We start from the raw sequence: 17,726 nt of genomic DNA on the forward strand, positions 1-17,726 counted from the left end.
CAAAACTGTCTATCAATTGTAAGCAATTGCTTTTTATTAGCTGCGGAGAACATTTGAAAACTATTTGAATGTGCTGAACATATCTAGAGACAGTTTGTTTCATTAACAAAAATGATACATTCATGTATGTTGGTGAGTCACAGTTTGCAGCCATGCATGAATTGGGTTTTTAAACACAGTTTAATTTGATGGGTTTTGTCTCGTTGTGGCTCAGTTGAGGCACCGGCCCGCAGATTTAGATTCAAATATTAACCTGAGATGAATGTTCACATAGACGTGTCACCTGACTGAGCTCCTATCAGGACACATTATAAAAACTGGTGGATCTCACCATGAAGAGCTTCTTGATCCTTTTTTCACTACAGATTGCTTCTATACGAGTTCTATGAGTTTCATTCCTTTCCTGCCGTGGCCCACTCTCCATCAGCACGACTCCCACATGTCTGGTAGTGATGTGCAGATCAATACCAAAATATCAATACTCCCAATACCACTGGGTCTGGTTTCTGGCTTGACTGTCATGTTAAAATGTCAATATTCATGTTAGATTACGTAATGTGTCTTTTCATCAAATTTAAAAGTTACTGTGCTATTTCTGTCTGATTTCCAGCTGGCTGCCATAACTACTTCTTCTTCCATGTGTCATTAGTGATGCTAAATTAGCACTTAAAATGATTAGGCTGAGTTTTATCCACCCATCCATCTTCTATACCTCGATACTTCATTCGATTTAGGGTGACGGTGTGCTGGATCTGATCCCAGCATTGTACACCCTGGACAGGTCCAACTTTACTCAACCGCAAGCTGGAGGAAACTCATGTTTGCACGGGCAAAACATGAGGACCAGGAATTTGGATCTTGTTACAGGAGATAAAACAAACAAACATTTGTAATAAGTCCTGTGTGATCTCTTTACTCCTACAAACCACAAGTACAGATGGCACCCTCCCACTCTGGCCTCCCTCCACCCGACCCAGCCTGCTCCCTGTGTGGGTGGAGCCCCAGTGAGCCAGCTCACCTCTGACAAATCCTCCCTGATCAAAGAAGCAGACAGGCTGCACGCGAAGAACTTTCCCTTCTATGGGTGGTAAATCCTGCCAGGATGATCACTTACTTTGGTCCATTTGTTTCTAAGATTATGTTTTTGTGAGCTTCCATTTGGTCCCTTGTGTTAAAGAAAAGTATCGTTTTTAATAGTTGGAGATACATAATGACATTTTCAGTCCCGTTCAAAGTTTTTTTTTCTTCCACAGAGTAAAATAAAACTCCTCCGTATCTGTTCAAATATTTCACCAGACAAACCACTGTTAACAGGCAGTCCTTACAACCGAGATATGAAAAGAATTAAGCCACAGCGTGTTGCAGAAGTTGAAACTGAAATCTGAGTTTGAGATGTCCTGATATGGCCGCTGCACAGAGCAGCCATACCCCCCCCCCCCCCCCCCAAGTTATTATACTTTGAATATTTTCTCCCCTGCTAATGGGTAGCTATTATCTGTTCTACCTTTCTCTCTCTCTCGCTCTCTCTCTTTCTCTCTCTCTCTTTCTGCCTCTGTCTTTTGTATTCCAGCATTTTGCATCCAGCTAGTTTTCAGCAACTTTAGGTTTGGATGTGTAATGAGCAGTAGTCCAGCCTCACAGGGCTTCTTGCTGTTGTTTTAGTCTTGTTGATTCCATATTAGGAAACAGACTGAGGCTGTAAGTGGAGAGCCAGAGAGGTAGAGAGCCAGAGAGCCGGCGCTCATTCACATCTGACTCGTCATTGTGGAGTAACAGAAAATGATCCTTCAACATCTCTATCAGGCTGCAGAGAGACTCTGGTGCTCTGGTGTTATATATACTGTATGTGTGTGTGTGTGTGTGTGTGTGTGTGTGTGTGTGTGTGTGTGTGTGTGTGTGTGTGTGTGTGTGTGTGTGTGTGTGTGTGTGTGTGTGTGTGTGTGTGTGTGTGTGTGTGTGTGTGTGTGTGTGTGTATGTGTGTGTGTGTGTGTGTGTGTGTGTGTGTGAATGTGAATGTGATTAACAATGCAAAGCACTTTGAGACTGCTCACACAGTTGAAAAACATTATATAAGTGAAGTCCATTTACTATGACTTTAAACTAGGGGTTCGCAGACTTTTTTCTATCTGGCTAGATTGTTCGTAAAGATGTTTACGGACCTGAAAAACTGACCAACACATTCACTTCCACACAGTTCCTCAGATTTGCAAAAGTTGTGCTATTGCATCCTCAAAGAGTCTATGACCGTTCAGCTTGATTTGGGTGTGGTGCTAATAAACAAACACATTAAACTCGTATTATTGTCGTTGTTTTCGAGACAAGTTGTCCGCCAGACAAGGTCACGACAGGTAGTCAAATAAAAGAATGAATTCCTGCTCTGTGCTGCGATCGGGTTACCAAGATGAAGAAGGAATCCGCTACGCAGCAGAGAAAGTCAGTGTAAGCTGCTGAATATTCACCACATCTTTCTGGTGGTGCTTTTGTGGGAAACCTTTTCAGACAAGGGCAAAGTAACAGCATTGGATGGCGTGTCTGTTCAATATTCTCACACGGCATTGGTGTTCGAAACTAACGTGTGCTCCTCTTCTTGTTGAAGAAACAAATGCAGCTTTGCATAAAATCACAAAATGTGTCAGATAAAATTCTTGTAGGTGGAGCCGGGCTGCCAACACCCATACATCGAGAGTGAAACATCAGAGGGCTGCTTACAAACCCATTAAAATACGCTCACTTCATTGCTTTTTAAAGGGCATGTACTTAAACTGACTGCCACCTTTCACAGAATCCCATCATAATTTTTTTGGTTCTCAAGCTCTGCTACAACTACAGTTCAGTGAAAGCTGGAGTTCCAAAAACAGGGTAGTTATTCAAAACATCACTGAAAACTTTTAATTTGTGTTTTGGTCCAGTAAGACTTAACAATAGGGCTTTAGGAAAGAGAGACATTGAAGAGAGATTATCTTTGGCATAATAAATCAAAAGTAAGAAGCATATCTCACTTTGTGCCTTTGCTTACATTGATATATATTAAGTATACAACTCAAATGTATATTCATACAGAGGAAATAAACTTTTACCATATTCAAATGTATGGAGTGCCATATAAGTACATCAAGGCAGGTTAAGTCTGAAGGAAGCATGATATGCTGTTTAAACACACAATTTTTCATGTTTGGGATCCACAGATTATTGTCTGCTGTTGTGTGCTCCAAAGTTATATTAAGTGTCTATACAGCAACAACTACACCCGTTGTATCTATAGTAAGTAACTTCTGGTAAACATAAATAACTACATAAAAAATGGAGAAATCTAGTATTAACTTATAGAACTTTAACAGTTTGAATGTAAATTGTAATAATAGTGGACATCAACATGATTAAAATGCTTGCTAAATGACAAATTCAACCCACAACTTATCACACGAGAAAAATGTGTAAATCTTTTCCTCGGCAGCCAGAAATGTAAATTATTTTGTAAGGAATTGAGCCCGACTTCCAAAAATGTGACCACTTCTGATAGAAAAGAACAAATGTGTAATGTTTTATTGTTTTCATTACAGCAGTTAGCAATATTTTAACTATAGCAAGCCAAAAATAAATACAAACTTTAAATAATTTCAACGTGTATTCATTCAAAATAACAACAGTAGCATTTCACGTTAATGGGACACAAGATCCAATACAGAAGCATGGCTTCCCATCTGAGTCTCCTCGGATTCAGTGACTGTCGACAGGTCATTTGTTTTGCTTGATTCATCTGATGCTCAGGATGAATGTCATTTATTTGAAATGTCCATCATTGTTGTGTCTGAATGGCTCTAGCAGACGTGTCGAGAGGAAGCCATCGAAGAGTGATTGGACTCGGTCCGGCAGAAGCAGTTAGGAGACGATGTGGAACATGCGAGACAAGTAAGACATGAGGAAAATACTACAATCAAAGTACAGAAACATTCAAAAAAAAAAAATCAAAACTGGAAATAGCAGACCTCCCAAAACACTACCATGGGCAGGCTTTTTAGAAAAATCTGTCTTTAGAATTGTTCATTTACAAAGGAGAAAAAAAACTAAACAAAAACAAACTTTATTTCAAAAAAAGGGCGATGTGACAATTGTTTGCCACGTTTTTTATTTTTCCCTGACGGATGTGAAAGCACGAGGTCACTGAGGCATCGAAGCCCTCCGTTAAACCCATTTTGTGTGAGTCCAACTGTCCAACTGCGACTTTCCTCCACCTCCTCACAACACTGGAGCGCCGACGTACCAGCGCACATCATCAACTTCCCTCGACTTCGATCACAGGAGTAAGTAAGTAATGAGCTGAGTGGGCGCCCCGAAAACACAGACTCACGCACACTCACTCAAACACACAAACGGCCTCCCCAAAACACATCCACCGTTCATCCAGTGCATTCATTTGTCATTCATCCTCCCCCCATGACTTCATTTCCCTTTGTGGCTGCGCTGCTCCCATGTGCTTTTGGCAGTAGTACGGAGGCCTGGCAGGGCCACATAGTCTTTCTGGAAGCGTGAATTTGGTGTTCTCTGTCGTTTCCTCTCCCCCTGCGTGGTGAAGAAGGCGTCTTGGAAACGCATGCTGGAGGCCGTTGACTGGAAAACAAGACAGGCGAAAACACATGTGAGTGAGAAGGAAATGTTCCAAGTGGCAGGAGGTATTTTAATGTTTTTCTTTTTAAAAAAAATATATATTTCTGCTGTTTTAAGCACTAAAAACATATGTTTTAAAGAGTATCTGTTACCCGCTAAGTCTAATACTTACAAGTCTGCGTTTCACCTTTTTAGGCAGGTCTTCATCTAACGTGTAGACGTCTTCCCTTTTCGCCAGAACCTGAGACCCGTCTTCAAACTCCACCTGAGAGCAGAGCAGGGAATGATGCTGGTAAAAGGTTTCCCCTTGATCCCCACATTCTCCCTGGCGTGTTCCTCTCTGGTGCTTTCTCTCCACCAACAATATTTTTTTCATGCCCATTTCAATGTTTTCTTTGCATTTGAAGCACTTTTTGCTTGCTGTGTGGAGCTTGAAATAAAAGACTGAACACACTTCAAAGCCAAACACACCTTGACAATGGAAAGTTCTTATTTGGCCCCCATTTCATTTATTTATTTTTCTAATCTGACCTTCTTTAAACCGACTGTGTGCGTCACGGATGCATTTATGCATAACTAATGGTTGACGCCCAGCTCGACTAAATAAAGCTTTAAGTGGGAGCTGCATGACTCTTCACTTGGTGAATATTTCAGAGAGTTTGAATAATGCAGATTGTCACCTCCTGCTCATCCGCCCCGTCCTCCCTCCTCCATCTCTTTTCTCGCCATCGCTCTGCGCGCTCGTACAGCTTTTCTGCTTCCTATACATCTGTCTTTTTACGCTCCCATCACCTTCAATCTCCTCTCCAGTCACCATGACATCAGCACCTCCCTCGGTCTCGCTAGGACGTCCTCTTTTCCTCCCTCCGATACGTAAGAAGCCCGGGCGGACCCTGGGAGTGTCCGGGGAGTCATCATGACTCCGGCGTTGATGGAGTTCAACAAGTTTGCTGCAGAACTGCTCTGACTTACTCTGTGCTTGCAACTTTAACATTTGCAGGAAAATCTGGGTCACCTCTTCTCCTTTTTTCACCACACACGCACACACACCTTCCCCTTCCAACCCTGACTGAGTATTTATCCGCTGCACGGCTGGTTTGTTTACCTGGTACATGTAGGAGACGCTGGATCCCAGGTATTTGGCACCATAGAACAGCCCATCAGGCCATTTCACTTGAACAGCTTCTCCCACTTCAGGAGGACCCGAGTTTACACAGTCCCGGCTCTGTAAACACGAGAGAGGAACGGTTGGTGTGTGTAAACATCTGGGTTTCTTTAGGAGTCCTTTAAAGTTGGCACCGTGTTGGAAAAACAAAACCTGCTGCTGGAGTTGTTTGTGTCACTGCACTTTTCAAACTCAAGTCTTCCTTCCAGCCATTGAACTGAATGAGTTTCTTTCCAAATTACTTGATCACTAAATATGAACTCGGAAATAGCCATGGAGAATTTATCTGTTCTCATAACTTATTTTCAATATGCGAGGCAAATCAATGTTTCTACTTCCCTTTGTGGTGCGTAATGTTAAACTCTTTGGCTTTGGATGACATTTTTTTCTCTGTTGCAGCAGCATGAACATTAAAAACTAACCTGCTGTGACCCCCTGTGACAGGCAGCGGCCGATCAGACAGCCTCCATTTTTATATATTTACTTCTAATACCTTTACAACTGGGTAGAGAATTATTTTGACAAATGAATGCCAGTCTCAATTAGACATTGTGTCTGTGGTTAATGAAAGATGTATGAATGTATGAATGTATGAATGTATACGTGAATCAATCCTGCACTCAAGTGTCTGAATAAACGCTGAATGAAGGAAAGTGAAAGCAGCAACCTTCAGTTTGTATTCTTGCTGAAGAGGGCTGGGAGTATTCCAAAAAGAGGCGCTCTCTCTCTTTTGCTGTTCAATGCTTGTTTGAGCTCAATTAAATATATGATTTTTTTTTTTTAAAGATGCAAATATCAAAGTTTTAGACAAATGACATTCATAATCAGTCAAGTGACCAGAAAGAACGAGTTTTAAAAAATGTTTTCTTGCGTTACATGATAGTCACTTACATGAAAATAATTGAAAAAAAAATTAATAAATTGCGAGACACTTGTATCTGATAGTGTATAATAGCTAATAGAATGGACATTTTTCTCAAATAGCTTGAAATTGTTCAGGTTTTCAAGTGTTTCAAGTATTTCATACCTTGTTGCATTCACATTAATGGACTCTTGTTGGAGCAAAAAAAATTAAAAAAAATGTATTTTAGGGTTATTATGCAACTATTTTATTAAACTGTCCAGCCTGAGATCAAACTGGGGTGTGTGTGGGACCTGAACTAAAAGTAGCCAGACATCGTCGAGTTACATGATCTGCTGCTTGCGCTTTATACACACTGTGTTAAGAACATTAAGACATAAACAACATCTGTATTTGCAATGTTTTCATAAAAAACACGGAAAACAGGATTGTGTTACAAATTGGGATTTGTTTTCAAGTCATTCTACATACATTTTTTACATTACATTTATTTATATATATATATATATATATATATATATATATATATATATATATATATAAAAATTTCAGCTTTACTGATAATGTTCACAGTATGTTATAAAATAATTAAATGATGAAATGTTGACGAAGGTCTATCAAATCAAATTAAAAAAAATACAATAGTCATGTTTTTTGATATAAAGAGAATGTCATTATTACATCTGTGGCGTGTACACCATCGTAATAGCAAATGAAAGACTTCAGTGGAAGTGGGTGTTCAGTTGGCTGTAGATTTAAAGAAAACTAGTTCATTTGCTGCCAAGGCTCAGCAGTGGATGATCTCATTCACACACACTGACACATAAGTGTGTGAATGTGCTCACCATTCATCTCGAACATCCTGTCAATAACACCGCTGCCTTGACAACACAGCCGGCATCTCATATGACATTGTTATTTGAAAGGCTTTTTGCTGCATCCCTGTTATTTCATTAAAATGTTACCATGATTCATTACTTTTTTTTTTTCTGAGAGAGATGGTTGAGAACAAGTAAGGTTGTCCGGGTAAAAGAAAAAAGCACCTCCTGTGCAATAAGGATTTAAATATCCGATACTACCTTGTACAGCTGTGATGTGAACTCTTGCACACGAGTCTAATTAAACATATCCTCACCACTATATCCTCGGGGTAGGTATCGTTGGAGAAGGAGCCATCATCAAACATGACCTCGTAGAACATCTGGGAGCTGATCTGCGTGACCTTTGAGCTGTAGTAGCGCAGATTCTTGTGCTTGGAGATCACCGTCTGGCCCAGAGAGATGGAGGCTTGACACGCCTGCTGCTTCTGGTGTCGACACGGAGCAGACAGCCACAATTAGACCAGGGAAATAAACTACAGGTTAAAGTACAACTTCACTCTAACAGGGGAAGTGATTACTGTGCTCATGCCAACTGTATTCAGTTTAATGAGTCCAAGATGCTAATTATTAATTTATTTATCTTTTCATTCCACACTAAATAATAGATTTGGGCTCGATCACATTCAGGTTTTAAAAATGTGTGTCTCATCGTGGCAGCTGCCTCAATATAATATTGCAGATTAATTGAATGATCACTATAAATACATTGCATGTAATCTTAGGCATTATAAATATTCTTGAACAGCAACAATTAGTGAAGATGTGTTCAGTCTTTTGGAGAATTACTCTTTTAAGCTTAATTAAAAAAAAATTTTTTTAAAAAGCACCATTCAAGCACAACCTGTTCCCAATCAATCTCATCACAACAGAATTTTTTAGTGTCACAATAAATCATTGCAACACTTTTTTCTTTTTTAAAATCTATGCAGCACGCTTCAGCTTGTTGCACCAGCTAATTGTGTACATTTAAATTGAGGCTCTGAACAGAGTAAAGTTTTTTGTATTTAGCAGAAATAGCGATTTCATGTTGGGGGCGATGTACAATCAGGATAAGCCTGAAAACTTTGAGTGTAAGTCATGAATTATGAATTGTTCCTGTGGTGTCTGCTCCAAGCAGAGCTTTTCTTCAACTGCCTCCCTGTGAAATTACATCCCGACACGTTCACAACCTTGACATGCACTGATGCCACTGTGCTATTATATTACAGTACAGTCTTACGTTATGCTGCCTTCACTTCCAGTGAGGATTTTCTACAATGTACAACATGGCTTCAAGCGTGTTCAACCTCTGCTGGCGTCATTTCACGCATATGCAACTGTTACGAGAAGAAATTGCTCTTAATGCATGCTTGCGTCAAATAAACCCGTCTCTCGACAACAGTGTTTTGAATGCTCAATTTAAATGACGGCGCAAATCACAAGAGGTGTGAGTTTAGATTCAAACCGGTGCCGAGTCTCATTCTGAATTCTAGATTGATTTTCAATTCAGCTGGTGCAACTAGCATGTGACTGTAACTTTGACCGTCTTTGATTATGTTACTGCAAAAACAGGGTCAATGAATCCCGTCAGTCTCGTGCAAGATGAATTAAAACGCCATCACACTGACATGTCCATTCTTGCTGAGCAGAGCGTGGCTCACGTCAGCTGGAGCAAATGACCGTCCTACAACTTACAGCTGATGAACTCCGTGACTGGTGTCTATGACAGGTGATTGCCACGACATACGGCCAATCATCAGGCTCCATGATTACACCGGCAGCATGGGCACACGTCACATGAAAGGAGGTGGGACACCGGCCACATGAGCACTGGATACAAGCCCCTGCCTGCCGCTTTCCCGTGTAGCGTTTACGACAATAGATGCACTTCTGTAAACACATACAGACCAGACCAAACTGTCAATAACAAAAAGCTGAGTGCCAACAGCTTGAATTCACTGAAGCTGCTGCACACTAAAAACCAGTGAAGTTTCAACATTACACATCAGGGGTGTCAAACTTGTTTCTGTTCAGGAGCAAGAAACACTCCAATGTGGCCTTGGTGAGCAAAATAACATAACATAAAAATCAATAACAACAACAAAAATATCCAGTCAGTCTTGATGTATCCTTTTGAGTACATTTTTGTTTCGTTTCATTCGTCGTATCCATACATACAAGATATTACTCGAATCATTTGGTTGCTGAATGATCTGAATTCCTGTCGGCAAAACAACAAAAATTCGATGCAGCAGCTATTCTCAGATTTATATATTAACACATCATTAAAAGGGACAGAATTAGGTTATGTTTGACACCCCTGCAACACACGAATAGTTAAAACATTTAAATAACAATTGGGAACATTTCTTTTGGCTGGGACACTTGTAAATGGCAAAAATTGGTGTGTGTTTCTTTATTTTTAATTAATATTTAGGCATTAATTTAAGCCGAGTTTGCTGACGGTAAGCACTGGCTGTATCTTTTCCCCAATTATTGATTCATGCTTGAAACATCACACCTCAAAAAAGTGGAAAAATTCATTCAGCTTGAAGTCACACACTATGTACCAATAGCTGAAAGTGGAAGGTAAATAGTGGAACAACAAGTGTGTTCGCTTTGACATTTAATCACACAAAAGACAGGTGATCATGTAAGAAAATAATAGCATTTGTGTCCTCCTCTTGACACCAAGGGTGGGACATTAATGCATCCATAAAACAGGGTTAAAAAGGCCTCGTACAAAAGTATGCATTTACGCTTATGAGACACTGAACAGCTCTAGAAAAACAGCAATGTGAAGGAAATCCTTGTTTGCTCATTTTATGCGATTTAAATACTCGAATAAAACCTGTTGGTGAAATCTGCTCAAAGCATTATTAGATGCGGCAGCATTAAAACAAAACAAAAAAAATCACTAATGTGAGAAAAGAAAACATGCAGTGAGAGCTTCCAGTCGTAACAAACTAAAGAAACACGTTAATGTACTGCTGCAAAATACAAGGGACTCTCAAATAAGGCCAATCAGGTGACATCGTTTGAGTTTTCCACAACAAATCAGTACTTCAGCCTGCATGCTGTGGCGTTTTTCTCTCGCTTGAGGTCTGTGAGCAATATGCAACCGTACACAATGCGCGCACACGCGCACGCACACACACACACACACACACACACACACACACACACACACACACACACACACACACACACACACACACACACACACACACACACACACACACACACACACACACACACACACACACACACACACACACACACACACACACACACACACACACACACACACACACACGGCCATGCATCTTTGCACAAACACACTTGTGCCTACATTTTTAAGACCAGCCCTCGGTTTTCTGCACCAAGCAGCCCATCAAGTCCATTTCCCGCCTCCTCTACCCACAAATCCTTCGCTCTCCCATTAGAGGGGAAAAAATGACGACATCCTCCCATTATAACCCCGCTCCCTCGCTATTCCTCTTTCGCCCCCTCGCCTCCCATCTCACTCCATTTCCTTCAGTCTCTTCCTAATAAAAACGTCTACATTTGCTTCCCAACCTGCCATCCTCTTATGTGTCATCTCTCTTTGAAGGTAATTTATTCATTATTCCCTTGAAATGCATACTTAAATAGCCATACATGTTGACATATCATACCACTATATTTAGAAAAACTCCTCTGCGGATACCCCACCATGGCAGAGGAGCTCAGTTGGGAATTGGCTGGTCGGCAAACTCCTTCATAATGATGCGATAACATGCAACTTGTCATGTCAATATTTATCACTGAATACAAGTTTTATTAACTGTTTGTAGGTACATAAAGTTCTCAACGCAACAAAAGAAACGTTTCTCTGACATCTTTGGCAGAAAATGTCGATGGTCCCGGAATTAGTAGCCGCGTGTTTGATAGGCGGAAAAGAAGGTGGCGCTGAGCGAATAACAAACTTCATTTCAAAGTGTCTGTCGTTATCAGCTAAGCCTCTGAAATAAATTCCCTTTGTTCATTTCTTTGAAAAATCAATAACTGATCTAATTACTTAACCTACATGGCAATAATTAAATTTAACCTCTTCTGCGGGGTTTGGCCCCGTCGTCACAATTATCAGCTTAGCCTCCTTAATTCACATATCTGCCGAGGATCAGCGGGTATTGTGAACGGAGAGGCGGCTCTTTTCTTCTTACGAGTCAACCCGAAAGGCAAAGTAAATGCTTAATTTAAAATGGGCAAAGAAAATCCGAACTTTATCCCTTTTTTTTTTTTTTCCTATTAATGAAGCCTCTCTTGCTCCATTTCTGAACTGAGGGGAAAAAGTCAGTCCTTTTCTCAGTGACTAACTTGCTCTACATTTGGTAGAGCCTTTTCCCATACCTCCTTTATTATGGACAGCAGGGCACTGATGAACTGGACTGACTGTCTCGTCCACCTACTGAGGCCAGCCTGACTGAGATTCTGAGTGACAACCGACAGATCCAGTGTCTTTGTTGTTGTCGTTTTGTTTTTTGGAAGATTTGTGTGTCTGAGTGACATTTATGAAGACACATCAGTTGAAAACAAAAAGTCTATGTTGGACTCGGACTATATTTCTAATAAAACCTGTGTGTGTGTGTGTGTGTGCGTGCGTGTGTGAGACAGAGAGCGTTTTTCTCCACGCCTGTGCCTTCTGCAGGGTGTATTTGGGTGCCTGTGTTGAGCCATGCGTTAAGAACATTCCCACAGTAAATTATGAATGCGTACGTGCGTGTTCGTGCGTGTTGCGCGATAGTGAATTATAAATGTACAGGGCTGCTGCAGGGGCGATGGGTCCAATGCGTACTTGGAAAAACACGTGGCCCGTGGGGTGGATGCACGTATGATGAAGTGGAGGCGCTCGAAAAAAGGTAAACCATCCTGTGAAAATGAACTCAAATTCAAATGGCGATAAACAGTAACTCTGTCATCACTACGCAACATTTGTCCCATATTGTATGGAAGCAGGGGTTTATCTTTTTTTTTTCCCCAAGCAACCCACCACAAAACTCAAAGTAGCCATTTCAAAAACGTCATCTTATAAATGTCCATCTTGAATTACATATGTAGGCATTTTATTTTTTGAAAATATGCCAACAAAAAAAAAAGACAACAACTTTGTGTCATCTTGTGAGAGAAGGAATACTTAACGTATATGCATTTGATTTTCAAAGGACCTGCTTTCAGCTTTCTGGCTACAAAGAGTGTAATCTGTGTCGTCAAGCATAAATTGGCACTGTGACAGACTTCGCATTTTACAGCTTGAGGCCGTTTTTTGTTGGGTTTTTTTTTTAAATATTGTTTGTTTTTTAAGAAAGGTCCTTTACATCCTTAAAGTTATGCCACCACACAGGTCATGTCAGAGGCTTTTATGAGAGTCCCGCCCTTTCCAGTCTGGACTACAATTTTCATTTTGTTCAGATTTTGGCCTGTGGATATGGAAACTGACTTTGTGGTTTGTGCTTTCATATCCAAATGAGCTTAATTTCAATGTGGTGTGTGAAGATATGAACCATATCCCTGTAAATACCCTGTGGGTAATGTCACTGTGTCCACAAAGTTTGTGTCCCTTTCAGTGTCGGCACAGCAATATCCCCTGCACTATTTTTGCGTGAGCACTAATGTAGGAATGTAGACTGGATGGTTTCTCTATTGGTGGAGTGTGTCACTGATGAAGGCTTTATTCAGTCTCTCGGGAAGAGATGAATTCAGCTTCATAGACTCGCAATACAGTAAAATATGCTTCAAATGGTGAGGAGAAGACAGCGTAAATCACCAACAGCAGACACCAAGGGGCATAAACTGGAAATAAACCCCTTTTAAGCTGCAGTTCAAGGTTGGCTGGATAACCCTGTCACAAAACGGTTACTCTTGTTATTATGAATAAATGCTCAAAAGAACTCCAATATAGGTGTCTTACATTAGTTTTAAGTCAAAATAAAAAGAATATCACATTGTAGGATTTTCTTCAGTACAAGGTTGTTTACTCTAATATTTCATGCAAACCAACTATGCAAAATAGTATAAATCTTTGGTAAACCCTACAAAGCCAGTTTATTTTCCTTTGAAAGGCCACAGTTGGAAGGAATGTGCATTTGTGGGATGATCAGCAGAGCTGAGTATTTGGGTTGCATTCATGAAAAGTTTGCCAAATGTTCTCTGCCAATGTCAAGCAGCTTTTCTTTGCTATGACATTTTTTGGGCATTTTGACAATTCCACAAGTTATTCAATTTAACACGTAGGAGTGTCATTAATGTGTAGAGCAACCGTACACAGCCACAACAAACTGGAATACACTCATTGAACCACATTTGTCACAATTCAACCATTGTGGTTGAGCTGGTCACTCAAGGAGCTTCAGTCAGAAGTGCTGGCAGGTTTGCCCACATAAAATATGTTTATAAGAAGCTATGAAAGAGCTGCAGCCCCTCTGCAATGCAGAGAAACTTCTTTTTCTCCATTGTAAAATATGATCTACCCAAACTCTCATCAGGACAACAACTGGAAGATGTAGAATCCAAACTATGAGCTGGTGTCAATTCATTCAAACATTTTATTAAACCCATTTTCCAGTAAATTTTTGGAACTACGTTTGAAGAATAGTTCACGATGGGTCTTCCACATTTTTGAGCTGCTTACCCATAACTTTTGCAGAATTTAAAAGCCAGGGATTTCCATACTGAAACAAAAATGTTGATACTTCAAATATAGTATTTGTTTTAGTGGTACTTTTAGGCTGTTCTCTGTCACGCAACAAGCTGCACAATTTCTAATAAGTATCCCCCACCTGCTCCTACAAAGCATGGTTTGTGGCAGACTTAAGGCACGGAGCCTCTTCAGCTCTGAAAACAGAGACAAAATATTTGTGGAACATTTGCAATAATACAAATGGCCTGTGTTTCCGTTTCATTTTATATGCATATTTTGAACAAGCAATTTTTCAATTCCTTCCTAACAGCCTAGACTTTAATCAGGAATACCAGCTTTGGCCCTAACTGTAATGTATGGCACAGAAGTGACATTTACTCCTGAAACAATAAGCAATGAGTGCGATCGGACAAGCTACATCTCTGTGATCCATCTTGTGTTGATGTGCTTCTCCAACGCTTCACTTTCTGCTGAGCTATCACGGTGCCTGCAGCAGAGAGCTAACTATAGTGGCAACATGTCAGGTCTGCTGAGACACACTCCAGCTCTCTCATTAAGCAAACATGCATGCACACGCAAAATGCGCAAAAGCTGCATGCACACAAACACACACCCACGCAAATACACACGAGGAGATTGTACACCTACAAACGTATAGACAAACATGAGCCCAACGTACGGCCCTGCAATCACAAACCCCCGCTCCCACCCACCAGTGGTTAATTATCTTGCTTTGATTGCGGGCATGTTCGTCTCACATTGTTAATTAGAACTGTGAACACTTCATTAATTAGATCGGCCCGGTCCTGAAGGATTGTGTGTGTGTGTGTGTGTGTGTGTGTGTGTGTGTGTGTGTGTGTGTGTGTGTGTGTGTGTGTGTGTGTGTGTGTGTGTGTGTGTGTGTGTGTGTGTGTGTGTGTGTGTGTGTGTGTGTGTGTGTGTGTGTGTGTGTGTGTGTGTGTGTGTGTGTGCGTGTTTCTGTCTTCTCACCAGTTTGTATCGCTGCATGGGGATTCTGCTGGTGTCGATGGGACTCCTCTTGGCTTCATCACCGAACCTCGCCTCCGGTAGCGCCACTGCACACATCACGTGAGCCCATCTATACACACACACACACACACACACACACACATATATAAACAAACAAATTACTACTGTGTGATGACTAAGATACGCAAACAATTCATTGGGCTGAGCTCTGGGGATCAGGGATAAGTATGCAGAGCTCATCACAGAACAAAAGTTTGTCTCACTTGTCGTTTTGGGTTTTCTTCAGAGCTCCACCTCTGAGGTTACAGAGACAACATTCCTGAGCAAACAAAGACAGACAAGTGAGCAACATAGGAGAAAGTACTTTACTTTCTTTCGCCAAATGCTTTTCGGATGCTCACGTATCGCAACGGCATGTAAAGTTGCTTCTTGTGTGGGACTGGGTGAAATTGGTCGGAAGCCGTGTGTGAAATATCTTATGTTTCAAAGGCTGTTATATTTTACCATATCAATTAATTGAATTCAAATCTGCATGTTCTCCTTAAGCCAAATACACACAACGGGATCAAGCCATGAACTGGAAATGAGTAAAAGTATGGGGATCAGTGAAGACTGTGGAACATTTGAGCGAAAGATCCTATTTGTGTGTTTCAAGTAAAATGATTGGTATGTCAAATGTCAAAGGCTTCCCTCTTGCACAGTGAAGCATACATTCATTTTTAAGTCATCTATCAAGCCTGTATTTGGTAAGATAACATGTTAAAAATGATAAATGGCTGAGTCCAGATTTATCCAAGACAGAAAATATGTGGATTCCAGTTATATCTCTGGAAGATTTGTCTTTACCGGGCTAGAAATTTATGAGGTAATGAAATGCTGTCCCTGTTGCATATGTAGTTTACAGTGAGTGTTCAGGAATTAACAGCTTAGTTGCCAGTATTCCCCTTTGTTAAAAAAATTAAACAAAAAAAACTTAAAACAAACAAAAAGTATCTTACTGCTGTGAAGCTTTCTTCCGCACATCGATCACATGACCACTTTTCACTGACGGCATCAGCAGCAATACCATAGCAGCCTAAAGGAGAGGGACAAATAATCAATTTATTTATCTACACCAACACAGTAGTGGAGTTGCACTCATGCCTTGTAGAAAATTCCGATTTCCTCTCACACGCCAAAAAAATCTCCCGCATTCAGTTCAGGTTAAGTAATGACTTGTTCCTGGGTGTTAATGGAGCCTGTTATCATATAAAGACCGATAGAGGATGGATGGATGTGTTTCAGTTATCATTCAACTCATTGACCAAATCCACCACAACCACTGATGCATACATCCTCTTTTTTTTTATATATATAAATTAAGCTCTCATCTCAAATTGTAGCAACCCTCCACTAAAAGCTGCATGGTATCAGTGGACCAACAGACAACAGCAGAATTGAACAGGAAATGTAAAATCTATTGTTAGCTACAAAGAGCAGAACGAACTGATACGTCTACATTGTTTCTCCAGATAGTTGACTGAAAAGCGGTGCTGTACCATACAAGAATGCGCAGGACTGCAGACGAAGTGGAAATTGAGAGCTCTACAGCCTCTGTGAACGTGAATGTTGGTGTGGTCAAGACGGAATTGCAGACAGCACAGGAGGAAAAGTTACTTTACTGTGTCACTTTATCCCATATAAAACCAGCTCTTTGTGCAAGAGCAGAACTTTTCACAAAAAGCAACACCGTATAAGTACTGCTACTTGTGTGTGTGTGTGTGTGTGTGTGTGTGTGTGTGTGTGTGTCCTGAGTGTGGGAAAACAGCACAGAGGTAAAGAAAAATAAATGCTGGTGGCCTGAAACAGAGAAACATTTGGAATTTAATTAAGTAAAACAAATGTGATTGTAGTCAAAGCCGGCAGCTGGTTACAATCCACAGGCTTGAGGCTTTAGACATGTAAGCTGGGGGGAATTCTTATTTGTAAAAAACACTTAGAGCCTGTATATGTGTGTATGTCTCTGTTCCTTTCCTCCGCTATCCATCACAAAACCAAAAAATAAATCTCAGCTCACCTCCGTTTCCTTTGCAGAGTTCAAATAACATCCCAGAGAGAAAGCTACATCAACGTGTACTTACTGCTGGGTCTCAAAACCAAACTTGTGGCTTTTTCATCAGTGTCAAATGGCATTGACTCCATCTCCCAGTGCTCTACCTCCACACATTTACAAAAACCAAGTAAATAACTTTGTAGTCGAGCATTTAGGTGCACACAGTACACATATGATGGCCTAGACACCGCAAAGTACATTGAGAGCAGAGTCGACAGCGGTGTGAGTGATTCAAACTGACTTAAGAAGATGCAACGTCATTTCAAAGCTATGGATTCAGGACAATATATAAGACATTTAACAGCAGAATGTATCAGCAAAAGCAGACGTTTTGAAAGGCTGGCTGGAGGTTTAACATATCAGCCAAATGCACACAAGTGGGAAAGAGATCTCAGCCCATAAATGTGTGAATGAGGGATTGTGATAACGCTCAATATATTGCATCCATGTATAAAATGCAAAAGCAAAGCTC

The 17,726-nt window shown here is 40.6% G+C and overlaps 1 protein-coding gene across 5 annotated transcripts in view; it reads right to left on the reverse strand.

Moving 5' to 3' along the window:
• Window positions 1-3,590: 3,590 nt before the first annotated feature.
• The window catches only part of kdm4c (lysine (K)-specific demethylase 4C), a 29,790-nt gene continuing 15,654 nt past the window's right edge, over window positions 3,591-17,726 (reverse strand). For 3 of the 5 annotated variants that reach the window (XM_080520482.1, XM_080520483.1, XM_080520481.1), the window contains exons 15-22: window positions 16,161-16,237; window positions 15,426-15,481; window positions 15,163-15,271; window positions 9,189-9,383; window positions 7,769-7,939; window positions 5,712-5,831; window positions 4,779-4,871; window positions 3,591-4,609 (exon numbers count right to left, since the gene is read on the reverse strand). In XM_080520482.1, the coding sequence (XP_080376608.1) occupies window positions 4,442-4,609; window positions 4,779-4,871; window positions 5,712-5,831; window positions 7,769-7,939; window positions 9,189-9,383; window positions 15,163-15,271; window positions 15,426-15,481; window positions 16,161-16,237 (989 nt within the window). In that variant the 3' untranslated portion in view covers window positions 3,591-4,441. The remainder of the gene's footprint in view (window positions 4,610-4,778; window positions 4,872-5,711; window positions 5,832-7,768; window positions 7,940-9,188; window positions 9,384-15,162; window positions 15,272-15,425; window positions 15,482-16,160; window positions 16,238-17,726) is intronic. The other 2 variants (XM_080520484.1, XM_080520485.1) reach the window with 2 other exon arrangements.

The sequence above is a fragment of the Blennius ocellaris genome (assembly GCF_963422515.1).
Source record: "Blennius ocellaris genome assembly, chromosome: 3".
In the NCBI taxonomy this organism is placed as follows: domain Eukaryota; kingdom Metazoa; phylum Chordata; class Actinopteri; order Blenniiformes; family Blenniidae; genus Blennius; species Blennius ocellaris.